The sequence below is a fragment of the Gambusia affinis genome, linkage group LG07 (genome assembly GCF_019740435.1).
Source record: "Gambusia affinis linkage group LG07, SWU_Gaff_1.0, whole genome shotgun sequence".
NCBI classification, from domain to species: domain Eukaryota; kingdom Metazoa; phylum Chordata; class Actinopteri; order Cyprinodontiformes; family Poeciliidae; genus Gambusia; species Gambusia affinis.
In genome coordinates this window covers 29882325-29908811 of record NC_057874.1, presented here as the reverse complement: position 1 = coordinate 29908811, position 26487 = coordinate 29882325, and the positions used below count along the sequence as shown (strand labels likewise).

The following is a 26487-nucleotide window of genomic DNA, read 5'->3' as shown; positions in this document are numbered from 1 at the left end:
GATCCTTACGGGGCTAGATGATTGGTTAATTAAATGTGCGCCTTGTTAAACATAAAACGTCTAAATGTAAAATAAATTATGTTGATAGACGCAGCAGAAATAAAATATTTCGGACTTAAAGAATAAAAATCTGTTAATTTTTCCGGTAAATTGTTGAACGGCACATGAGTTCCCAGGTAACCTGAATGCAACGCAGCATCCAGCAGACATAAGACAGGACTCCAGTTTTGATCAACGATTATTTATTAGCTCATTGTTATCTGGGCGGAGATGAAGAAGCAGAATCAGTGAGCTCCAATCAAACTAAGAGTTAGAAAAATAAAACCTTCCTCTGATTAAAATAACACCAAAGATCCTGATCAAACCGGGAGATTCACTCTGATTAATATTTTCAGTCCTGAACATGATGGAGCAGATTCTCCTTCCTGTACTTAGATCTGCTAAACGTCCCATTCAGCTGCGGGTCAGTGAACGTACCAGGAGACCACTGCAGGTGACTCTACCTCTCAGTGTCCTGCAGATCCAGTCGCTCTAAAAATAATAATGACTTAACAACAAACACCTGTGGAGTTTAATAATCAAACCGATCATCAGATGAGCCTCCAGAACCAGTCAGAACCGGACTGGATCCACTGGTTACCAGTGAGCCTGGAGTTAAACTGATTAAAATACATTTAGGATTCAGAACTTTGAGAACGAAATTCAGTTTGAATCAAAATATTGTTAGAATTCCCACACTTTCTCAGACCTTGAAGGCAGCGGCTGGTGGTTGCTATGGAAACTAAACCCAAAGTGCAGGTTCTGCTGCTGCCTTCAGGGCCGCTTGGAGAGCGGGAACACACCTTCATCACCTCACATCATCTTCCACAGACAGAACCAGACCGGACCTAAGACTGGAACCGGACTGAATCAGAACCAGAACTGGATAGGACCTGTCTGAACAATGAGCGCCTCCTGCTGGACGTTTAACACCTCAGCGATGCCAAGCAGCACCAGAACACTGACTCTTCTTCAGCTTTAATGGGACCAACTGGCTCCGCCCCTCGTTAAGCAGCTCGTTAACACACCTGCTCAGGCTTTAATTGGAGCCCAAATCCTTAAAATAAACTTTTAATTGGCAACAGACTGATTTTTAATAAAGTCAAAATATTCCTTCAAACGTTGGACCCGCTGGTCAGAGCAGAACCAGCGGAACCAAAACCAGCAGGTAACAGGGCTGAATGCCGGGTCCTGACTGGCTCTGTAGTGATTTGGTGAAAGCAGCAGCTATTCGAGGTCCGACCTGCACACCAGAACTGGGTCGGAACCGGGCCCGGGTCAGGAGTCAAAGGGGGCGGAGAGTCCCTGGTAGACCCGGCAGCGGTGCGCTGGCGCCAGGCAGAACCCAATGCTGCGCTCCACTTCCTGACAGCGGCGCCGGAACCGGCAGCGGTCCCGAGCCAGCTCCTCCCACGGGCCGCGCCGGTCCTCCTCCTCACCACAGCTGGCGAAGAACTCCTCCACCTCGTCACAGAACCGGACCTGGGGGGGCAGGGTCAGAGGTCACTGAATGGATCACAATCAATGAATCATTTAGGCTGATGGATTGCTGCAGAACAGAACCAGAACTGATCCGCTCAGCCCCCCTGCAGAAACTCGAGACATTCTGGGCCTAAACATGAAGCTGAACCCAGTAGAGGTCCGAACACTGCGTCCTGGTGCCACATCAGTAAACAACCAGAACCAGAACCTTTAACCTGCAATTCTAACCCAATAGTCTGGACCTCTGCTGAACCTACTGTGTGACTGTGAGGGGCGGTTCTGATGTAAAGAAATGTAACCGGATCGTCGTTTGGAGACATTTTAACCCGGTTCTGGTAAAGTCGGGCCGGGTCCAATTAGAAATAAAATCTCTTGTTTTAAAGAAAAATTTTGTTTTAATGAGGAAATGCTCTGATATTTATCAGGATCTGACATGAGCAGCTAAATATCTACAAACCTTCACAAATGATCAACATGGATCTTTAATTCTATTTTTGGTGTTTGAGTTCAGGTTCTGGTTGACAATCACAGAACCAAGATGTCTGCGATTGTCCCAGAACTGTGACGTCACATGAGAGCTTTATATTTACCGTAAAATTATTGTAACTGAAAAAACACAACTTGTGGCCCTGAGAGTTTAACTCTGATTTTGGCCCTCTGTGCAAAAACTTTGGACACCAGAGTTGCACAGAGTTAGTGAGCGGTCCTGGACAGGAAGTGAGGTATCTGACCTTCTTGGTGCTCCGGTTGGAGGCAGCGGCCTCAGCAAAGCCGCTGTCCAGCCTCTCCTCAGCCTCCTCCCTCTTGTACTCGGGCGGCGCCTCCAGGTTCTGGTGGCTGGTCTGTGAGCTGGTTCTGCTCCTGCTTCTGGAGGGGGGCCCGGTGGGCCCTCGAGTCCTGAGCGGAGCCTGGAAGTTCAGGGGGCTGTAGGGGTCAGAGGAGCTGCTGAAGGAGCTCAGCAGGCGGAGGCTCTCCGCCTCATCTGCCTCGCTGGCCGATGCCGAGTCGTCCCAGGTGTCCTGGCTGGAGGGGGGTGATGAGGCAGCGTGGGAGGGCACAGGGTCAGCCTGGGGGGCAGCGTGGTCAGCCAGAGGGCAGCGGCCCGTGTGCAGCGAAGCGGTGAAACTCTGCGGGTTGTAGGGGTCAACGCTCCGGCTAAAGGAGCTCCAGAGACGCTCTGAGTCCCGGTCGGGTTCGCTGTCCGAGTCCGACGACTCATCATCCTCATCTTCATCAGAGGTTAGATCTGAGGAACCTTCGCTGTCAAACCCGTCATCATCATCATCATCATCATCATCAGAGCCAGACTCGGACTGGCTGCTGTCATCGTCGCTGCAGGGCAGCCCCATGATGAAGGCGATGGATTTGTTTCCACACTGAGGCGCTGACAGAACCTCCTCCGCTTCTGGTTCTTCTGGAACCGGCTCCATCTGAGGCTGCTGATCCTCTTTTGGGGGGGTCCTGGCACCCCGCTGGGTCAGCTCCTCCTCCAGGCTGTGGTAGCCCTGGTCTTGTTCGGGTCCGGGCCGAGTTGCCATGTTCTGGACTGTGTCTGCATTGTTGAGCTGCTGGGGGGGTCCAGAGCTTTCTGGCTCGGGGGGGCGGTGTGTTTGGGACTCTGCTCCCTCCTCTTGGATGTCCCCCCTCCGCAGAAAGCTGCCCCACCACGACCCGCTCTGCCCGGCGGGGCTCACCGACCAGGCCTTCCCTCCAGCGGCATCGTGGGAGCCCAACAGCGCCCGGACGGAGAAGAACCCGACCTGCGGCTGGAGCTCCGTTCCGACATGCCGCACCGGCACCGCGCTCAGCCAGGGCACAGAGCCGGCGAGCCCCGGCTCCAGCTGGCCGGCTGCTCCGTCATGTGGACACTGCGTCAAGTTGAGATGATGCGGAATTATTTCATTCAGCTGCCGTAAAATCTCCCTTTCCTCACCGATGAAGCTGTTGCTGAGCTCCGCGGGAGCCGCGCTCCACCGCCGAACCTTCCGCAGCAGCGACAGCGCGGGCCTCGATAGGAGGCCGATCCACGAGCTTTCCTGGCTGTCAAATTCCACCGAGGCGACGCTGAAAGTGGCAGATGAAGGAGCGCTCTGGCCGTCAGATAAACGTCCTTCAGTGTAAAAGTTTCTGAACATGTTGTCTTGTTAAAGGGTAGTAAACAGGCCAGCTGCTAATCTGACAGCTGTCACACATTTAGAAACCTGCGAGGCTGTGCGGAAACCAGAAAGTATCCTCCAGAAAACCGGCGTCAGACTCGAAATGGTGCTGGGACTTCTTCCGTGTGGAACCTGAGTTGAAATACAGAGCCAGGCAGGACATGTTGGATCCATGAAACGGCGACTGGTTTCTGTCTAAACAGCGGAAGAAATCCATTTTGTTCGGTTCCGACTGCGAAGAGCCGCGGGAGGCTAAGCTAGTTAGCACGCAAAGCTAGTTAGTACGCTTGCTTAGCACAAGCAGCTAACTGACGGTTGGTTTCCCGCGGAGAAACCCTTTAAAACTCGTTCATTTGAACACCTTCCCCCGCTGTAGATGTCACTTCTGTCCTCCGGTTGGTAATACTGCTCGATATCCGTCCAGCAGGGAGGTGAAGCCGCCGGGTAGTTCAGTTGTCTATCTGCCTCTCCGGCGAGAGATTTCATCAGAAAGTCCGCCGACCGTCCCTTCCTTTTCCGGTAAGCGGCATGCGCGGCGCGCTACCGCGCGGCAGATGCCTCAGCGCCATTGCGTTGCATAAAGCACTGGAAGGTGTGGGAGTGCCACGTGCTGATGAGCTTGAGTACCCTATAAAGGTCAAAGGTAACAGGTTTAATGTTACAGAGGTACAGGTAGGAGGATAAACCCAGTTAAAAGGTTCTGTTCGGGTAAACGTTACTTCCTGCTACAGACTGGACGGACTCTGATCTGTAATTCAACATTTATGACTGAAAACATTTCCAGATGAATCAGGATAAAAAAAACATAGATTCACTTTTCACTTCAAGTTTATTGTTTTTAGTGCAAATAATAATAATAATTAAGAAAATCCAGGTAAAGAAACTTCTCACATTTTTATGTTCAAGGTTCAGTTTGATCAAGCGGAGGCTGCAGGCCGGAAGCTGCTCACTGGAATATTCGGTGGGCGGGGCTTCTACTGATCGAACAAGGTAAGGGGTGGAGCCACATTGCCCTCACATTTACCAGGTTCTTTATAAAACCATGAGTACAATTCATTCTAAAAGTATGTCTCCTGTTTATGGAGGGTCACATGGTTACACTGATAGCTTCAGTTGTCATGGTAACAGGCACAGCAACCTGCTAACTGTTTGCTTTGAGCTGGGAAACCCACAGCTGGAAGCAGAGCTTGTTCATCCAGGGGCCGGGGTCACAGGCAGCTTCAGCCAATCAGAGCTTAGAGCTGAGGAACGCCCAATCACACTTTCCCTGCCAGCTGGAGTCCCAGTCCTGCAGCTGCCACATTCATCTGGTCTACAGCGCTAAAACAGAGAAATCGTCCCAGAAGGCCATAAAACGGTCCAGAACCAGCAGAACTTCTGCTGACCTCAGAGGGTCCGAACCCTTCGACACTGAACCATTTCAGTCATTCACCAGCTTGTTTCCTAGAGAAATGCTCCCAGTTCCTGCATGTTCTCTGTTAAAAGTCCAGCTCGTTATTCTACAGTTCTGAGCGGAACCAGAACCACTCAAGAGCAGCAGATCCATAATTGTAGTCCAGCTTCAAACTGACATGAAGTCATCTCAAATGTTCTTGATAGAAAACTGCCACAGTCCTCAAATCTACAGTAGCTTTTATTTTGAAAGGACACCCCGTCTGTCAGTGGGCGGAGTCTGAGCCGGTCCGAACCAGGCGGTGCCAGTCGATCCAGTGCTGACCCGGGACGAGCTTGGTCAGGGGGATGAAGGTCTCCCCCAGCAGCGTGTTCTCCCAGAAGGATCCGTCGCTCAGAACCCTCAGGTGGATCACCCTCTGGTCCAGGTCCCCCTGCGGGATCCGGTCGTACACCAGCTGTGGCCACACACACACACACACACAGAGCCAGGTTGATGCTACTGGTTCCTGATGGTCCCCTGGGCGGGACAGGAAGTGTGCCTCACCATCTCGTTGTAGGTGGGGTTACAGGTGCGCCGCGCTGCCTTGGTCTTCCTCTTGCCCGTCTTCTGGGGGTCCGGCAGCAGGTAGAGCTTCACGTACGGGTCCGGGTCGGTGCCGTCCTGGAGGGGCAGCTGCACGGAGAGACACATCAGAACCGGGCCGGATCAGTCCAGGTTTCAGGCCTGATAGCAGGCCCGTCTGCAGCCAATCATGAGCAAGGAACACCTCTACCAATTTTTTCTATAGTTAGCACTTTAGCATTAGCTTGTGCTAATTCTTTCATCTTTTGCTGTTTGGGTTAGGGTTACCTTTAGTGCTTTAGTGTTGGGTTGCACAGTTTTTTATGTCCAGCTTGTGCTGATTTCTGATGTTTATTTGTATTAACTTGTGCTAACTTTTTATGTGTTTAGCAGTTCAGTACTGGTTTGTGCTAATTTTATTTTGTTTTAACTGTACAGTTTTTTGTTGTTTGGTGTTGGTGAAGTTAGGATTCTTGCTTAGTGAATTAGAGGTGAGTGAACCTAATTCTTTGGTCAGCTGGCAATAACTTCAGCCATTTTTACATAAATTCTCCATTATTTTTGAAAATGTCACTCAGTTAAACGTAAATGATTCCTATTGAGATTTGACACCAGACACATTCATCTAATTGGAAATCTTAGTCCAAAAATTGACTAAAAATAATTTTCCCATGACAAACATGGTGGCCATCTTGAAAAATCCCAAAAATATCAGTTAAGATGATTTCTATGGGTCCAGCCACGCATTACTTGACACTTAAAGTCTTCATCAGGACCCAACAGAACCTGAAATCAGAACCTGGGTGTGGTACTGACCAGGCCTCTGATGTGGATCACCATGATCAACAGCTTATCGTTCTTGTAGGAAATGGACAGCTTGACCTCTCCGAGCTCCGTTCCTGCAGCTGGAGACCACAATACCTCTGCAATGCACACGCAGCAGGAAGTGTCTGTTACCATGGTGACCACATGGATCCGTCCAATCCTGAAGCTGTCAGGGAAAACGTACCTGCAGGTTTGCTGCTGCCTCCTGCGGTTCGTTCGTCTCTGGACAGAGGGTGGAAGAAGGTGTAGACCAGATCACACTGAAAACACACACACACACACACACACACATGATGTGTGACAGCAGAGATCCGGCTGACGGGTCCACCAGAACCCTGCAGAACCTCCACAGATAAACAGAACATCTGCTGCGGCCTGATAGGACGCTCACACCCACTCTGACATGGAGCCACTTTCTTCACACTGCAGCATGTTTCTGTAAAAATCCTTCAGGTGTGAATGAGAGCAGAAACATCACTTCAATTTCAGGATGACAGCCATTTTTAAAGATGGCTGCCGCTTTCTGAGCCTTTTAAACCAACTGTTGCTATAAACTCTAATCCCTTTTCATGACTCGGATGAACTTTCTGTCTCATAAGTTTTTGACTTTGGTCATAATATTCATACAACTTTGAAGTGATAATATGAAGCAAAAGCAGAAACCAGTCTGTTAGCCGTCAACTGTAATGATCAACATCTTTAGCTCCCACTGATTTTTAAGATTAATTTTTTGTTTCAGTGTTAGTTATGATCCAAATATGAAAGATTTTGCTGAAATATAAAATTATGTGAAGCATTATTACAACCGCCTGGCCTGCAGTCCCGACCCACCTGAGCCACCTCCGGCGCCGCGTGGATCAGGTGCCACACGTAGCCGTTCAGCTCGTCTTTCCTCCGGTCCGCCGTCGCCTCGCTTCGGGAACGGCCAATCACAAAGCGGCTGGGGAAACTGGGCGGGGCCAAGATGACAGTTAGAACCTTTAACCCAGCTGGGTTAGCGGGGCCTAGCGGGGCCCAGAGGGTACCTGGGAAGCTTGGAGGAGGGGAAGACGAGCCGCAGTTTGCTGTGAAGTTCCTGGAACTCCTCGAAGGTCCTCTGAACCAGCTGCGCCTCCTGCTGAGCGTCACGCTCCACTTTCACCACAAACGCCTGGAGGCCCAGAGAGAGACCATCAGGGTTAGGGTAGGGTAACCCTAACAGGCGGCGCCGCGTCGGACATCATGATTCATTTTATTTGTTGTTTTATTTATTTATTTTGGATATTTAAAATATCTTCCAGTTCCAGTATTAAATGTTCAATGGATTATAGTTTATTGATCTTTGATAATGTGTTCCTTAATTATTATGCCATTACTGTTATATGACTGGAAAACTCAAAACAACATTATTATTTATCACAGTAACTTCTGGGACGATTTATCATCCAGTAACATTTATTATCATGACAGGCATAACTATAACTAATAAAATCTAAACAATATTTAACTAATAAGAACTAATAAATACTAACACAATCTAAAAACTAATCAAAACTACCTGAATTAGACAATTAGACACGAAGTCATGACAAAATAAAACTAAGTTAGAGTGAGTGCCTGGCGCTCAGACCCGCAGCGTCCCGTCCCAGCGCCTCCATACTCACGTAGCCCTTATTGGCGGAGCGGATGTGTCTGCAGATGTAGAGGTTCTTGATGACGCCGTCGCTCCTCGCCGTGTGGATCCGGGGAGCAAAGGACAGCACGGGTCGGTCCTCCGACGAGGCGAACTTCATCTGGGCCAGGTTATGGATGAAGAAGTTCAGCTTGGTGGCGACGCTGCCCAGACTGGACTCAATCAGCCTGGAGGAGGGGACATCGCCGAGGGTCAGAGGTCACAGAGATCCAAACCTGTTCATCAGCCCAACCATGTGTTACACCATAGCTGTGACCGTAGGAGGCGCTGTTGCATTTTAACGCTATGCTAAGCCAAAAACATAAGTTACACAAGGGGGCAAACAAACGCAAAACAAAGAGAAAAGAATGAAGAAGCTGACCAAAAAATAAAAAATATCTGATATTATATTTCCATAATAATCATAGAAAGTCAGAATATGATGGCTGTTATCAGATATTGTAACCAAACTGCTACTTACAGTAAGTAATAAACTCTACTAAAGCATTTAATGTTTTTGTCTCTGTGAGCATTTCTTAAAAATATAGTCAATATTTTCAGTAAAGTTGAGCAGACAGTCCAGGAATGAACCCGATGTGTTTAAAATGAGTCACAATGTCAACAAGTTGGCCATCGAGAGGAACTGGATCACTTTAAGGTTTTGTTTATGTCATTTAATTATTTTATTAGAGAATTTATACTCCATGGTGCCAATACTGCTGGAATTAATAAAGATTCAGATTTAGTGATGTTTTGATGTTAGTTGTGTTACCACCCCCATGCCACTAGAGGCAGTAGCAGAACCCAAAGGATACAAATAAGAGACAGCTTTAGAAGTAGAAAGCTACAGAATGTGTTAAGAATTGTGAGCTGTGCTGAAGTAAATAAGAGAGAAATTCAAAAACATGCTAAGAAATATCAGATTTCAAAAGAAAATAAAAACGGGAGACCATGGATGATAGCGCCCTCTTCATTTCAGGAGTGAAATAGTCCTAAATAGTTTCCAAATATGGTATGGGCCCGCCTGCCCCTTGTGCTCAGGTGGAGGCGTACCTGGTGAAGTAGGTGGTGGCATCAGCCTCCGACTCATGAGGCCTCAGAGCGTCGTAGACGTATTTCAGATCGTCCAGATCCGACAGTTCAGGAATCCCACAGGAGAGCATCTGCAAGCAGAAACGCTGCTAAAGCTTCTGGATCAGCAGAAAACTGGAGGCCTATTCCACCCACAGCTCTCAAAAATCTCTGCATTACAGTAGGGATGACCAAACCGCGGCCCGGGGCCCTTTTACGGCCCTCGGGATGATTGATCAGAATTCAAGAATAGCCTATATTTGAATTTGTCAGTTCAATCAGTTTGATGCATCTAAAAACAATGATAGGTGAAATTTTCACTGATGCCAAGCTGTTCAAAACAGGAACTTGAAACAGGAAATGTAAAGCCTCCAGTGTTCAGGATGCGATGCAGACTCAGGGATGCCCATTTAACAAACTTAGCAAAATAAAGCAGGAGTGAGACACGCAGACAAAAATATATATCTTGATCAATCAGAATTTTTTTTTCTGCAAGACATTTTTAGCTTAACATGTATGATTTATGTATTTCTTGTCAACAAAAACTCATTTACTTCAAAAAAACATTTTATTTTTGTCGAGTAAAAACAAAAATAAAAAGTAGATTTTTGTGATTATAATTAAAAAGAAAAATACAAAAATCTAGTGGCCCCCGAAGAAGCTTCAACCTGACATCTGTCTCCAGATTCTTCGATGATAAACCTTCAGCAGACTGATTACCCAGAGCAGTGACGTGCGGTCAGGGGAGGCAGGTGAGGCAGTGCCTCACCAGCCATCATGGAAAGAAAGAAAATATATAATCATAAAGTAATTTAAATTGTTATATTCATCCGGTGGTTTGTACTAAAAAATATTTATTTTTCATGTAGCTTCACCAATTTCGATTTTTATTTGTTCAAAATCGCTGAATTTTCTTATTTTCCCATTCAAATGCTTGGAAGCGATGCCGGTGAGGCAGCAGCGAGCTCTGCCTCACCTTGGATTGCGCAACCCCTGGCTCTGCGCTGGCTGCTAAGCGGAGAGAGCATGTTGCTGTACGGCGTCAATAAAATGGTTTAAACAAATTTAATATGTGAACTTATTTCCAATAATTTAGCTTATGTATATAATGTACAGTGCTTTTTGTCACCAACTGTGTTTGTGTAACGTGTTTCGTGTAATGAGCGATTATAAACGGCAGAGAACAGGTTCGAGGTGAGGCAGGCAGTTCTCTTGCCTCATGGCAGGGGGCGCTCAAGATCCCAGACGTTCGTCTTGTTCACTCCTCAACTGCCGAGTAAGTGACAGCGAGCTAGGCTAAACGATTCGGGAAGCAAGTCAAGTGCAGCGATAGATTATAATAGAGATAGTGATTTTTTTCCTCTCGCTTATCCCGACTTTCGACATGGATTATTTTATTTTGTTTTTTAAGGAAATGTGTGTTTTGTGAGCTACAGTTTGTATGAGTAAGGATGCAGAAGTGAAACATAACCTGTAAACTGCTGTCAATCTATGCATCTATTTGCAAATCTGATTCTGATGACGTCAGTGCCTCACCAGCTATGAACCTCACCGCACGTCACTGACCCAGAGTGCCACAGGGTCCACTGTTTGGGTCGCTAGTGTGTGATTTCAGAACCGGTTGGTAGCGTCGGATCGGAGGTGTGTGTGTTCTCACCAGGCCCAGCAGGTTGAGGAACAGGTGTGTGTGTTTGCGGATCAGGTTGTACGCCTCGCAGCACAGGTCAACGAACTCGTGGAAACGGCTGGAGGGTTTGTCTCCCCCGTTGATGACGTACGCCATGTCGGAGGTGAAGACGAAGGGGGCGCGGTCCCTGCAGAGGCAGCCATGATGATGAGCGTCGGTAATCAGGTGTTCTCCTGAAAGACGACACCGCCGGCATCTCACCGCTTGATGTTGCCGAACATCTGGGCGTGTCCCAGGAACTTCCCAAAGTCGATGTGGAACATGTGGCCGCTCGTCTTCAGCATGATGTTGTCGTTGTGGCGGTCACAGATCCCCAGGATGTAGGTCGCCACGCAGCAGCCGGCGCACGAGTAGATGAAGTTCTCCACCGCCTGACAGAAAGGGTGTTAGTCCAACTTCCTGTTCCAGCTGGGGACCTTCAGAGTAAAAGCCTAAGTAAAAGGAAGTGTTACCTTGTCGTACTGCTCGTCAGTCGGGTTGTGCTTCTGCAGCCAGTCGGCCAGCGTTCGGTCCTTGAAGGATCCTGTGACTCCATGTTCCACCTGGATCTTCCTCAAGGTGTCAGAGTGAGGAATCATCTCCACCATACCTGGAGACAGGTAACACACCAGTCTGTCACACCTGGAGAGACGTAACTCAAACAGGTTTCAACTGTCTAACTGTCCTCTGTGACTGTACACTGCCCACTTCCCCTCTTCTCCTCCTGCTGACCAGGTGTGCACCTGTTGCCTCACCTCGTCCTCTGCCTGTGGAGAAGCATTTGAAGATGACCATCCTCATGTCCAGCCCCTCCTGGATCCAGATCTTGTTCATGATGCGGATCATCTGCAGGGTCAGCATGTCCTGTCGCAGGTCGTCTCCTGACTGCAAACAGAGGGAGACGTCAGTCCTCACAGGCGCTCAGGTGTGGGCTTATCTGTGGAAGCAGCCAGGCAAGACCTTGAAGATGACATTGATGTTGTCTCCGCGGGGGTCCAGGTTCTGGAAGGACAGTTTCAGAGGAACGGCGTTGGAATTGAAGAAGGAACAAGACTGAAACAGAAAGAGAAGAAAGATTTGCAGATCAAACCAACCAAACCCTTTCACCAACCTGTTCCCCTCCTGGCCTGTGGGGGCGCTGCACCAACAACCACTGAAGGAAATTACACAAAAACCTCTAAAGACACTGAGAGCAACTTCCTTCTTCACCAGATGGAAACAAGATGGAGGCGTCAGATTTTAGTGTTGGAGGATTTCTCTTTAGTCTTTGGCTGAAGACCAGGAGACATTTCTGCTGCTAGTGCTAGGCTAACACGTTAGCTTTGGTTGGATTTACCCAGAATGCCCTGCACTGTGCAGTGAGAAAGAGAACCGCAGCAGCTGGAAATGAAACAAATGTTGCAGTATTCCAACCGAGGACTGAACCATCAGGAGGGAAGCAGCTTTATTGCTTCAGGAAACTGGGACATTTCAGACGACGTCCTGGTCCCAGCTTCAGTCTGCAGGTGTGTGTCAGTCTGCAGGTGTGTGTCAGTCTGCAGGTGTGTGTCAGTCTGCAGGTGTGTGTCAGTCTGCAGTTACCTGGATGTTGATTCGTGAGACGAGCAGCGCTGGGTTCAGAGGTAACCTGCAGCAGCTGTTTACTGAGAAGAACTGCTTCATCTCATCCAGACTCTCTCTCAGGACACTCTGAACAGAAACAGAACCAGTTCAGGATCTGCTGCCCCCTGCTGGACAGTTTGTTCCTGCAGCTAATCAGATACTTTGAACACTGACCAAACAATAACTACATCATCATCTCCTGGCTACGGTTACAATAAACTAATCTAAAACCATCAGTTATATTTCACAGCAGGATTCTCTTTTCTGTGACGACGTAATAAACGCAGAGTCTTCTTCACCTGTCGGCTGGAGGGCGTGGCGTCCCGGACCTTCTGGGCCACCTTGGTGAGGATGGAGACGAGCCAGCACTGCCGGTCAAACTCGTCCCTCAGAGCTCGGCCCACGCAGCACAGCAGGGCGGCCAGCAGGTGCTGATAGCGAGCGCTGAACTGGCTGTCCTGCAGGTTGTCCTTCAGCAGCCTGACGTGGAAACAGAGACGGAATCACAGCGGCTAACTTCTGGAGGATCAATAACTGACCAATCAGCAGCTGATCGATCGCTCTGACCAGAGACTGTCTATGAGGGAGGAGGTGTCACTCTGACTATGTTTCTGCACCCAGAAGGCATCAAGCAGAGAGCTAGTGTGGGCTAGTGGGCTCGGTACTGAACCAGAACCAGCAGAACTGGTTGGAGGTTTGAGAGAAGCTGCAGCTCACCAGAACAAGTAGTGAGCAATGCGAATGTCCCCGATGGCTCTCCGTAGGAGGAAGCGGACCAGAGAGCTGTCCAGGTAGCACTCGTACTTCAGAGCCTGAAACACAAACAGAGCCGGCGGAGAGGAGGACCGGCTGGTACCGGCTGCTAACAGGTTCTGGTTTCATATTCCTGACTTTTCCCGAATACAGAACTCCAGATTGAGCATGCTCAGTTTGTTAGGACACAGGACAGGTGAGAGGCGCTACCTGAACCAGCTGAGGTAGAAAGTCCAGCAGCTCTGGGTCCGATATGGAGTCCATCCACTGGACCGCCGTCCTCCTCAGCTCCTGATCCGGAAACCTGGAGAGAGAGAAAAAACACAGGAAACTATTAGAGTCAGGTGAGCTCACCTGGGCGACAGACTGCGTCTCCTCCGTTCAGGTGAGAGCGTACGATGCGTGCAGCAGCCCCAGAGCGTCCAGGTAACCCAGACATGCCCACTGCCGCAGCAGGGCGTAGATTTCCGGCAGACACGCCCACTGCCAGCAGGGGGCGCTGGCCAGAACCAGAGGCAGCGCTGCGCTTTCCGACTGGCAGAAGGCCTTCTTCTCCCACAGCAGCCGCTTGTCGTCCGCCGTCAGCCTGCAGACAGGAAACAGGGAAAAAACACAGGAATAACATGAAAACATGTCAATAATACAGGAATAAGATTATAATACAACACACACACTGACACACACACACTGACACACACACACTGACACACACAGCATCAGTATCAGTGTGAGTCTGACCAGTGGAAGGCCTTCTTCTGCAGGACGTCCTGCAGCTGGATCTGGCTGATCGTGTCCAGCCTGCTGAAGTCGTACTGAGGACAGAAGTCAGCAGGGGGCGGCGTGCTGAAGACCACTTCAAAGGAGGAGGTGGGGAAGTCCACCTGGGAACACACAGGTGAGGCATCACGCCGTCTGGCTACATCATCAGGAGGAAGGTCTTCACCTGTCCAGGTGTGGTTCTCACCTGCAGGATGACGCTGTCCGGCTGGCTGAAGTTGGGAGAACTGGTTCTGGCGTTTCCGCTCCTCCCTGGGGTTGATGGCCAAAGACCCAGCAACTTCCTGCCGCACGTTAGCACACTGCACACACACACATTAAACACACACTCATCAGCGCACACACCTCCACCTGCCATCAGCAGGTAGATTTACTGAGTGTCCCTTCAGTCTAAATGCCCGTTTCCATGGTGACGGGCCCAACAGAACCAAACAGGGAGCTAACATTACATGTGAACCTGGTTGACCAATCAGAAGAGCTTCATGTGACTCACTGTCTGAAGTTGAAGAGCGGCATGGTGACCCAGCCCAGAGGCTCCGTGCTGCGTCGCTGCTTGCTCTTCTCCTCGGCTCCTCCGGGGGGCGGTAGAGGGCTGGCGTACAGCGTCACCGTGAGCTGGGACTCCCGGGGCAGCTGGGTAATCTCCACTGGGAAACATACCCTGAGGGGTGAGGGGGTTAGGGAGAGGTCAGAGGTTAAACTGAAGGACTAATGGAAAGATATATCTGAGTATCATCAGCATAACGGCAGACATCTTGATATCTGATGATTTTACCAACTGGAGGCATATGAATCTACACCATGTTCCAAATTATTATCCAAGTGATTCTTTCTCAGATTTTCCTAAATGTTCAATGCAAATGATGGTCAGTATAATTTTCAAGTCATGAACTTTTACAGTATAAATCAGATTTTACTGAACAAAGTTCCCCATGACAACAGGATTTGTTTCAAAATTAAAAACTCAAACTGTTCCACATTATTCTTCAGATTTTCTAAACATTTTATGGATTATAAAGAACTGCAGACGGTCATTCTGTGAATGTGCAGCATCACGTACTGAAATGAAATCTATTTCAATCAGAAACATCTTAACAGAACCGGTTCCATGTTAACAGAACCGGTTCCATGTTAACAGAACCGGTTCCATGTTAACAGAACCTTCTCTGGTATCAGAACAATTCTTCATCCTTTAACTTTGAGTTTGTGGAAAGTTTCAGTTGAATTTCTCTGCAGGACGTCAGAAAACCTTCCAGAGCTGCTGGTTGATCTGAACTGGATTCAGATCTTCTGCTGGAGGAAAGTCCAGAGGTTCTCAGTAGGGTTGGGGTCAGAGGTCAGAGGAGGATGGTGACCTCACCATGAGTTTCTGCCCATAGCAGCCGATGACTCAGTGGTTTTCCTTCAGCATCAGATGGTTCATCATCATGATGAAGATGATTTTACTGCTGAAGGTTCGACTCTTTCTGAACCAAGACAGAAAGTGATCAGTCAGAAAGTCCAGATACTTTGCTGAGGTCATTTTCACACCTTCATGGACTCTGAAGGGGCCGACCAGCTCTCTCTCTCTCTCTCCATGATGTCGGCCCACAGCATGACTCCACCAGCCGTGTTGGGTCATGGTGGTCGTCCACCACTGATCCATTACTGCGTCCATCTGGACCATCCAGGGTTGTCCAGCAGTCATCAGTGAACAAGTCTGTTTGAAAATGAATCTCCAGGACCGACTGGGCCCACTGGGACCGGTTCTGCCTGTGAGTTCTGGTTAGGGGCCCAATAGTCGGTTCAAGCCTCTGGAGGATCCTCCACCTTGAGGCTCCAGCAGCTTCTAATAACTGTTTGCTGCTTTTTAAGGACATTTTAACAGCTGATTCTGGATCCCATCAATGTGTCCAACAGAAACTTTCCTCATTCTGCCTTCATCTGTAGAAACCATCTTGGTTCTGAATCAACAAATCTCTTCACAGAACGAAAACGCTCCAGTTTTCATTAATATCTCATGTTTTCATCTTCAATGGCTCTTTGAATCTTAATGAGCTACAACAACATTTAGTTTCCCTCTGGAATTAAAAAACAGTTTTTGAATTTGAATTTAATTGGACAGCAAAAGATACTTAATGTAATTTTCTTTGGACAGAATCTGAACCAGATGAAGCTAAAAATACAATTTGAAGAGTTTTAGGTAAAACATAATTACAGACAAAGAAGCAAATGTTGACATTTGTAGAGTTTTAGCTTAATTACTGCTCTGTGATGTTCTTTGTTTGATTACTTCAATAATCAGGCCGTTGTCTGATTATTGAACGGCCTGATTTCTAGTTTCTAATTTCTCTCCAGATTTTTAATTTCTAGTTGAAATTAAAAATCTGTTTTACAAGAGAATCCTGGCCGAGACTGGCAGCAGCACCGCATAGAAGAGCGAAGTGGCCAAGCACACGGCCCTGTGGTACACCTCAAGTAACCCTGAAGTGTGAAGATTCAACTAACTGGGATGTGTGACCCAATCAGATTTAAACCAGCCAACAGAACCTGGACCACGTGAGGCTGTGATGTCACGGCTCAGGTGCGTACCTCTGGTCCCACACCACCAGGTGGAACAGGTATTTACTGACGCCCTGTTTGCTGGTGTGCTGCGGCGCGCAGAGCTCCGCCCCTCCATGAGTCAGAGAGCAGGACAGGAAGAAACCCTCGTAGCTGACCAATGAGAGAGCAGAACACACATGATGTCATGAGGCGATCATGAGGAAGTGTACTATGCACACATTTTCAAAAAATGTTTAATGCTCAGAATTATCTCTGATCCGGTCAGAGAACATTTCATCTTTCTATGGTTGAACAGAACCGACCCAACAGCTGCAGAACCGACCGAGCTACAGGAAACCTGATGCAACCCAGCGAGCCGCCGTACCTGGTTGCCCAGGTGATGGGGACGCGATGGGCAGCATACACGTTGAAGGACAGCACGTTGGTGACGAGCCCGGCCTCCTGGACCGGCACCGTGCCGCTCCGGCTCTGCGCCGCCGTGTGGAAGTTGGCGTTAAACGTGCTGCAGTACAGCTCCACCAGGTCCAAGATGGCCGCCGTCAGCTTCTCCACCACCAACTCTGCAGGAGGAGAGGAGAGGTGAAAGAGGTTCTGCTGCAGGAACTAACCGGATCACTGGTTCTGTTCGTACCTCTGTTCTCACGCAGCGACAGCACTGATGCATCCTGGGAAACAGGAAGACGTTAAACTTCTGAGTGTCTGCTACAGAACCTCAGAACCTCAGAACCGCTCACCTTCAAAACCTTGGGCTGCAGGCGACAGGGGCATGCTGGGAGCTGGTTCAGGGCCGCCGTCACATCCGGCGTTTCCACGGCAGCCAGTGAGCTGCAGAGCGCCTTCACTGATTGGACGAGGCGCTCCACATGCAGGAGCAGCTCCACCTTCAGAGAGCGACACAAATAAGAGGGTGTGTGTGTGTGTGTGTGTGAGTGTGTGTAACTCCTGGTTATTTTTATCTTTAAATATGTGTATACAGGTCACCTCTGACAGCAGGAAGGACTCGGCCTCGTTGTGAAAAGTGTCCAGCAGCAGAGTCAGAGCCTCCCTGGTCAAACACATGGACACGCTTGTTAACAGAGATCGACCAATCAGAGCTCTGTGGCCAGGCCCCGCCCCTCACCTGGTGACCGTCTGTTTAATGGGACGCTCCTGCAGTAGGATGCAGTGGTTCATGGAGGACGGCGTGTCATCGTCTTCCTTCTGGAAGGACAATAAGTCTCTGTCTCTGATTGGCTCAAATAGTCAGCGGTTCACTTCCTGGTTTCAGTGGATCTGAGATCTGATTGGTTGGGACAGAGCTACAGGGTTGGTCAGCTCAGTACCTGCAGCTCACCTGCAGGGGGCGGTGTTCCGCTCTGAAACCGGGTCATTTTTAAATGACAGAAGCAGAATGTGTGACCTGGTTTGTTTCCCAGAACCCGGCGTTTGTTCAGAACCACAGAGAGTTCCTGCAGCCTCTCAGCTGATTGTTTCTTTTTCTCTTAGAACAAAGCGTGTGTGTGTGTGTGTGTGTGTGTGTGTGTGTGTACCGTGCGAGCCAGCTTGGTGTTGACAGCAGATCTCTTGGTGAGAAACAGCCGAATGTCCCAGTCAAACTTCAGACACTGTTGGACAAACTCCAGACCGGCCAGAGTCTGAGAGCTGAAGGACGGACAGAGGGACAGACAGAAGGACGGACAGAAGGACGGACAGAAGGACAGACAGAGGGACAGGTGGAGACAGAGAAAGGGATAGCATCAGTTTTATTCAGTTTGCAATATTTGGGTTTTTCCTTCAATTTCCTGTGATCTCTGTTGTCATGGTCTCCTCAAAATCAAAACTTAACGAAAAATTTCCCGGATTCCGGCCCGGGTCCTCAGAGAAACCGGGTCCTCAGAGAAACCGGGTCCTCAGAGAAACCGGGTCCTCAGAGAAACCGGCCCGGATCAGTAAATGGTTCTCCATGAGTTACTGTTTCAGAGCAGGAAGTTCAGCTGCTCTTATCTCTCACACACACACTTCCACACATTCAGCGGCAGACAGCTGCGTGTGTGTGTGTCTGTGTTCCTGCTCTGAGGCGACCGGAACCAGAACAGGAATCCCATATGGGAGCAGCCGGATGTCCAGGAAGTACCAGGTTGTTTCATGACCTTTAACCTGACGAAGTCATGTTATCCCTCTGCTGCTGTGGTTCTGATCGTCTGAGCCCAGGGCGGTTCTGGTTCTCTGGAGTCGGTTTCAGTTCCAGCTTTGTAGGCTGACAGAAGATCCACGTAGTTTTACCACAAACCACAGAACCAGATCTTCCTTTTAGCACCAGAACCAGCTGCTGGACCTCCAGAACCAGCGGTACCGATCCGGTTCTTACTTGCTGAGGTACTCCTCATGTCCGCAGACCTTCAGCAGGTAGTCGTCCACGTCCAGGTGGTCCAGTTGGTCCTGAGTGTAGCACAGCGTCTGGTAGATCAGCAGGTCCACCGTGGACGAGCCTGAGACACACAGACCGATCCGGTTAGGCTCCGATAGAACCAGACAGAACCGGCTCACAAAGCAAATCATCATGCAAACAACCAGCGTAACCATGGAAACTCTCGTTTAGCTGCTCAGACGGTTCCCTCACCGTCCAGTTCCTTCACTCCAGAACCCGTCCGGTTGGTACTACCCGGCTTCTTACCGTCGCATGTGAAGGTCAGAGGTTCCCTGAATGCCTCGCAAGCCACCGTCACCTTGACGGCCACGCCCAGAGCCTGGTGCAGCTCATCATGGCCGACCGACGGCGACCACACGAAGCCGGCATTCCTAGAACGGTTGCTGCTGGGGTACGCTGAGCGCAGCCTGCACACACACACACACGCACACACGCACACACACACACACGCACACACGCACACACGCACACACGCACACACGCACACACACACACACACGCACACACACACCTTTTGAGTCCATATCCTCTAGTTAACAATTAATCAATTACTAAATTAATTAAAGATTATTTCAATAATCGATTACTCTGTTTAATCGTTTCAGGCCTAGTCCAAGTCCACCTTGCTGCAGCCAAATCTGCTTTTAATTGTTGTATTGATAATTTTATTTGATTAATTAAAATAGTTCATGCTAACTTTGGACACCCTGGTCTGAGTTGTTACTGGGGAGTTACACAGGAAGGGGAGGAGCCACTCACACATCCAGCATGTGACAGAACGCTGCCACTTCCTCGTCTCTCTCCTCCGACACCTGGAACAGTTCGTATCCAAACCCGTTGGTCCTGGAGCCCAGACGCACCTGTCAGCCAATCAGAGCACACAATATCTGTCAGCCTATCAGAACACAGACACCCAGCAGCCAATCAGAGCACAGACAAATTTTTTAGAGAATCTGGATTTGTTTTCCACCAGTGCTCCATCACGCACAGAATTAAATCGCTATTTTATGACAATTCCAACATTAAAAATAAAAACTAAACAGAAGAACTCTTGCAAATTTATCTGTTAACGGTTTGAAACAATTGTGTATTGGAAGAAAAAAAAAATCACATAAATTGAGAAGGAAATATCAGATTGAAAATAACATTTTTCTGATAATTGTAAGGCTTTTTTATGGTAAAATTACATTATTAGTCTTATAATATTATGACTATATTCTCGTAAGTAAACAGAAATTATTCAAATGAAAGCCATTTCTTATAAATAGTTTATATCATTAGTAATTTTCTTACTTTTCTTTTAGAAAAAAAAGTGAGAAAAACAATCAGAAATCAAATATGTTCAAATAATTTTATAAACCCATCAGACTGCCAGCTGCCATAAATAAACAGTTCAGTGATGTAACTTCCTGCTGAAGCTCTGCCTCGTTTCAACCAATCAGAAGGCAGGATGACCATCATCTGAGGTGTGATGAGACTTTTCTCCAACAGGGGGCAGAACTGAGTTCTGACTGACAGAACTGGGTTGTGGGTTGAGCTCAAGTTTAGTAAATATTCCTGCTGTGGGGACGCTCTGCTGGATAAACTGGTCTGACTGGTGTTCAACTGGAGGGGAACATGAACTGGGAGGAAATGCAACGTTCTTTCTGAGAAACATGACAGAACCAGAACTCTGGGCCTGGTTTAGACCTGAAGCAGCTGCAGCTTCGACCCAAATATAGACAGGAAGTCCGGTTCATACAGACAGGAAGTCTGGTTGATTCTGCAGCCAATCAACCAGATTGATCCAGGTTCTTACCGGGTCAGCGGAAACCCTGCGCTGGTTCTTGCTGCTCTTCGCTGCAGGTGTGTAGGTCCTGGGAGGCACCTGTGGGGGGAGGGTCTTACTGCGGGACACGGGCTTCCCTGATTGGTCCCCGTTGGCACAGCGGGCCACCGGTGCCGGTCGACCCTCGTTGAGTCTGGCCAGCGAGTCGTTGATGAGGTCATAGTTCAGCTCCGCTGAGGTCACCTTCAGCTGGTCGCCCCCAGGGTGGAACAGGTTAACGTCCCGGGTGGAGGGCCGGGGGGGCAGCAGGGGCAGCTCTGACCCTGACGGAGGGGGAAGGGGGTGCCTGGGCGGCACGGCGGGGGGAATGTCGTCAGGCAGGGCCGAGCCTTTAGAGAGGAACCCTAAGCTGGGTCCAACCGAGTCACCAGAACCAGAGAACTTCCTGAGCTCAGGACTGTCCAGGATGTAGGGTGTCTCCTTCATGAAGACCCCAGCAGGAGGCGCTGGTCTGGGTGGGAGGGGCAGTGGGAACTGGGACCCCCCCGGCTGGTTGGGGGAGGAGTCGGGTTCAGAGAGGTCCAGCAGCAGGTCCTCTGAGGGGGCAAGGAGGTTCTGTCCCGGTGTGGAAGTATCTGGAGTCTTTAGGCCTGTCTGGCTGGGAGCGCCGGGTTCTGGGAGGGCAGACCCGGTCCCGGTTCCGGTCTTGTCCTGTTTGAGTCTGGATAGAGCGTCGTACTCCATCTGCAGCGCCTCGGCCAGAACCAGCTCCCTCTGGCTGAGACCCAGAGCCTCCAGAGCGCCCCAGCCCGCCTCGCTGCCCTCCTTCTGGGTCTGGGGCGCAGACATGGCGGATGCGGTGGGAGCAGATCTGACGGGGAGACGTCAGAAGATAATCTGGGTTATTAACATCACTCTGATGAGGCTTATTACTGTAAAAACCTTTCAAACATCAAATGTTAGCATCAGCTTTTCATACCTACAAATACTAGATTTATTCAGTTATGATGTAAATAAGTTACATTTTAGTACATTTGTTGAGTAGCATGTTTTTATTCTTTTGACTCATTTTCATTTTGAAAGTTGCCGTCCTCTTGGAGGCGGAGTAACAAAACTACATTCACTACAGATTCCTGAACTCGCTTGCAGAAAAAAGTATCTTATTCACTGCTCAATTCAGATGCTTTTTACGTTTCCCATCATCAACTTGAATTTCGCTTCTAAGCATTTTAAGTGAATTATTGTTTAAATGTTTTTCATTTTCACAATTTGGACGAACTGTTTTATTATTCATACAACGTTAAAGTAATAACATGTAGCAATTTACACGCTGGAGAAACAGTCATCGTCGTGGTTAGCATTAGCTTCCTCTCATTTTTCTTATGTGTTTAACAGTTTAGCATTAGCAGAGCTAATGTAAGACTCGTGGGTGTCCAGATACTGTGGTCACCCATTGTAGAATAGTCCACAGAAACTATTGAGCTCTTTCTCAGTGTCGAACATTTAGTTTATTTTCCGCTGTTCCATCGGCCGTTCGCTCCTCTCCTCTCCCCCATCCGGGGAGCCTTTCAAAATAAAACATTTCCAAAACATTTTACATTTTCAGAACTCCAATTGTCACTCTTACACTAAGATCCTTGTTTGTCTGCTGTCCTCACCACTAGTTATATCAACTCTTAATATTAGTGCAAACATACCTTCTCCATTACAACCAAGGCGGCCATTTTGGAACATGCACACCTGATAAAAGAAGCAAGATCAAGAAAATTAAGAAAATATTTACCTCAATAAGGTTAACCTGATAACCTTATTGAGGTTATGTTGGGCTGTGAAAGTCAAGCTAGCATAACTAACCTACTTCCCTCTCCCTCGCTATTTTTTGAATAAAAACATTTTCTTGACCTTGTTATAGTAGCAAAGCTCTGAGTCCATTTTTCTTTTATATATCACACATACATTAAAGATTTAGTGTGTTATATTGACAGGATAACAGCTAAAACCAGTGACGTTCACCTTCCACTGGGAAGCTGGGGGCGGGACCTAGCATGCGTGACATCACGCTGCAACGTGTCTATTGGTTCACTGCTGGCTCCTACAGGTTATATTGGCTGATGCACATTCTCACGTGTCACGTGGGTGGCCGTCTCACAAACACACGCTTCTCGTTAGCTAAGTACAGCATAATAGCAGTTCTGATACAACTTCTACACCTTAGATGAAGCCTGTCTGACAGATCAATATGCAATGTGTGCTGTAATTGACACACACTAAAGATTTTATTTTAGCAGAAAGGGCTTTGGACTAAATTGTTACTCGTGTTAGCCTCTCTAGCACAAAGTACAGCTAGTAAATCAACCATCGCTGTGTTCAGGGAAGCGCTGATTAATAATCCAGAAATAAATATCAAGCCTGGAAACTTGATATGGTAACGGACTGGATGTTATGTTTTTAACGTAATCTTTGCTCGTTTTAAATCAGCGAGGCGGTTGATACTGACAAGTGCTTTTGTTTACCTTTGCTGTGGCTCATTACAGGCTGTAGTTTCTAAAGGTTGGACTAATTACACGTAGAACAAATATATTTCATAAAATTTTAACAAACAAATGGCTTCTTTACCATAACAGAGCTCTTTGGTTCCTCTTATCAGTCTGTAGCTTCTCATATTGAGGTCATCAAACCAAATTTCAGATCTACCATAACTGACCGACTGACACCTGCTGGCCTCAGGTTTGCAACCAGCTTGTGACTGAGAAACCAGTAACCTCCTCCCAGATGATGACATGAACTTGTTATTTCCTCTGTCCATTGTAGTAGCTGATATATTGTGAAAATCCGGTAGAAATGATGCACTAATGGAGTCATGTTTACAGGTTAAAGGTCAACACAACACCGTTAACTAACTGTGCAGGCACGGTGGTGGAGGGATGATGATCTGGGCTGCAGCAGATCTAAAGAATAACTGAAAAAGGAAAGACTGGTTCTGCTGGAGGTTTCTTCCTGTTAAAGCAGAGTTTTCCTCTCTACTGTCGCTATGTGCATGCTCAGAATGAAGGACTGCTGTAAATAGAGCTGATGCAGTTTGCTGGGCTTCCTTAGATGGAAAACTGTCCAAACTGAACTGATGTGCTGCCTGGTGTCTGGGAGTGAATGAAACCTGTTTGTTTAGTGAGGAGCTTTGACATGCTGGGAATCAGAACCAGGAAGTGAACTCAAAGAAAAACAGAAAGAGAAGCTGGTGTGCGTCTGACATGATGGGGTTTTTAAACAGCTTTTGGTTTCAATACTTCTGTTTTTCAGGTTAAAAATGAATAAAATGAATATTATTGAGGTTATGTTGGGTTGTCTGACTGAATCAGCTGGTTCCACCACATTTGAACACCACTGATGCTGATCTGAGCAAGAGACGACAGATCAGGAGAAGAAGAGAGAGCGACCAGTCTGTGTGAACCCCCTATCAGACAAAAGGCTTTTTAATGAAGCAGAGGGGGAGGACGGTTCGGAACAAAGAGCTGGGGCCGGAGTCACATGACCGAGGTCACAGGGTGACCCAATCAGAGGGGGCGGGGCCAAACCCCACCCCTGCCAGATACCCACAAACAGCCTGAGGCTCAGACTGGAAACCAGTTCCTGTTACTGGATACTAAACGTCTTCAGAACCAGGTAGAGACCAGCAAAGAGTGGAAGCTGCAGAACCGAGTCAGACATCTCTGAACACCAGAGCTCGGTTAAAGGTTAAAGGTCAACACAACACCCGATACTAACTGTCAGGCACGGTGGTGGAGGGATGATGATCTGGGCTGCAGCAGATCTACGAAAGAATAACTGAAAAAGGAAAGACTCAAAGTCCTGGAGGACATTCTAGTGCACTAGAATGTCCTCCAGGACCTCCTGGTTCTGGAGGTCCGGTGTCCTGCAGCTCTTAGAGTCTCTCTGGTCCAACAACCTGAACCCAACAGCTGGATCTCCTCCTCAGTGCAGTCGGGTTCTCCTGAGTTCTGCTGATGACCTCATTATTGGACTCAGGTGTGTTGAAGTAGAGACACATCTAAAGGTTGCAGGAGACCGGTCCTCCAGGACCAGGAGTGTCCACCCCTGGTCCAGTCAAAGACCAGTCCTCACAGGATTCAATCAGTTTTGACAACGTATCGGTTCCGGGAAGGAATCAGATCCAGAATTTGCTCATGGTTCTGACGGAAAGAACTGTGTGGCTCTGCAGGCTTACAGGGGAAGCTCAGCCAGCTGTGACTTCCTGTCATGATGTCATCACAGCAGCTGCAGAACAGCATGCAGGAGCAACAGGACCCTCACGGCAGAACCAGGAGGTTCTGGATTCCAGAAGAACCAGGAGGTTCTGGATTCCAGAACCAAGACAGACGTTCAGCCGGACCCGCAGGGCTTTCCGGGAAAGCTTCATCTGCTGACATCAGTGGCTTGATCCGCAGCCTGTCTGTGAGGAACCGCTGGAGAACCACAGAGTTCCTCAAACCGGTTTCACTCAGCTGAAGACGTTCACCTGCTGCACGCTGAGCCAGGCGAGTCGGCTTGTCTGCGCAGACTCAGAGCAACAGGTCAGGTGAGATACGAGCTGAGACCGTCCAACCAGACTTCATTCAGACACACACACACTTCACCTGAGCTTCTCACCAGCAGAACACCTGAAGACCAAACTAATCCCCCATTTTCTGTGACGTCATATGAATCCCACTCACAGTTTGGACCGGACTGATTTTAGCTTTTCTGTAGATAACAAAACTTTTTTCTCAGATCCAGACCCTAAACGAACCTTGGATGTTAATCATTTCGGAACCGAATCTATTAAAGGAGCCGAGCCATCGGAACCTCGAACGTAATGGTGACCGAACCGCAGTCTGGTCTCATAGAGATACCGGAACATTTTTAAATGTCATTTTTGTAAATGGAGTTTGGCTGAAATTTTAAACTCTTCCAGTCTGTCTGGCCCGGTGGGTGAGAGTTCTGATGAATGGACCGGACCCGGCCGTGTTGGTCGCAGAACCTGGGGGCCATACCGACAGGTGCACAGTCTTACCTGTCCGTGAAACTACCGGGCCCGGGAGGGGCCAGCGGCTGCCATCTTTACTTTCCTCCAGGAATCACATCGATCCAGGCGGAGTAACGGTCAGCAGTCACCGCTGCGTCCGGTTCTCCTCTCATGCAGACCGGAGAACAGCCCAGCCGCTGCCCGGGCTCCGGCTCCTGTCTCTGGGTAAGCAACAAGGCCCGCTGCAGGGGGTTCTGCCCGGTTCTGACACACGGAGAAAGAGGTGCGGACCGCGGGGCGAGGGCTGCTAGGCAGCTGCGGAGCTGGGCTGTCAATACACACTAATACACACTGTGCTTCTGGTTTACCTTTCACAATAAAGGTTAGGCACAATCCTGCTGTACAGTTGCAGGGTTTTCTATTAATATATACCAAGGAGGTTCCGGTTTACCTTTCAGAATAAAGTGGATCGCTGACGGATGGATAAATGAATTTTTATCCCTATATGTCATTTAAATATATTATTTCCTGGAAACTAACGACAGATTTATTAAGGTCATATAAAAATTATAAAACTAGATGGAACGAAAAGTATAACAAAACTTTAATCAAAATAAAAATGAATCAAATATGAAGAATCGTTTGTTTATGGATCATTTTTATAGTAACAGAGTTTCTTTTAAAAATATCAAAATCAAACCAGAAACAGACAGGATGCCCCGTTTGAGCTGCTCTGGAATTAATTGTGTCAAGATAAAAGCTCTTCCGGTCAGACCCAATTCTTTAGATA

At 48.3% G+C, this 26487-nt stretch overlaps 2 protein-coding genes across 2 annotated transcripts; both read right to left on the bottom strand.

Moving 5' to 3' along the window:
* Positions 1-226: 226 nt before the first annotated feature.
* Positions 227-4657, bottom strand: LOC122834524 (protein phosphatase 1 regulatory subunit 15B). The gene is made up of 3 exons (XM_044123030.1): positions 4569-4657; positions 2253-4305; positions 227-1521 (listed from the first exon to the last, which is right to left on the bottom strand). Exons 2-3 carry the CDS (start codon positions 3654-3656, stop codon positions 1318-1320), a joined length of 1608 nt encoding a protein of 535 aa, XP_043978965.1. The 5' UTR covers positions 3657-4305; positions 4569-4657; the 3' UTR covers positions 227-1317.
* Positions 4488-25884, bottom strand: pik3c2b (phosphatidylinositol-4-phosphate 3-kinase, catalytic subunit type 2 beta). Its single transcript, XM_044123029.1, has 33 exons — positions 25746-25884; positions 20729-21569; positions 19690-19790; positions 19177-19337; positions 18871-18991; positions 18053-18164; positions 17644-17723; positions 17505-17568; positions 17258-17404; positions 17155-17188; positions 16888-17083; positions 16551-16673; positions 14473-14640; positions 14167-14281; positions 13941-14083; positions 13600-13788; positions 13413-13506; positions 13167-13261; positions 12749-12929; positions 12429-12536; positions 11808-11900; positions 11603-11732; positions 11321-11457; positions 11070-11239; positions 10839-10995; positions 9164-9273; positions 8103-8298; positions 7485-7609; positions 7291-7408; positions 6644-6719; positions 6451-6557; positions 5617-5745; positions 4488-5527 (listed from the first exon to the last, which is right to left on the bottom strand). The coding sequence occupies exons 2-33, from the start codon at positions 21545-21547 to the stop codon at positions 5336-5338; spliced, it is 4791 nt and encodes a 1596-aa protein (XP_043978964.1). The 5' UTR covers positions 21548-21569; positions 25746-25884; the 3' UTR covers positions 4488-5335.
* Between the last annotated feature and the right edge of the window lie 603 nt (positions 25885-26487).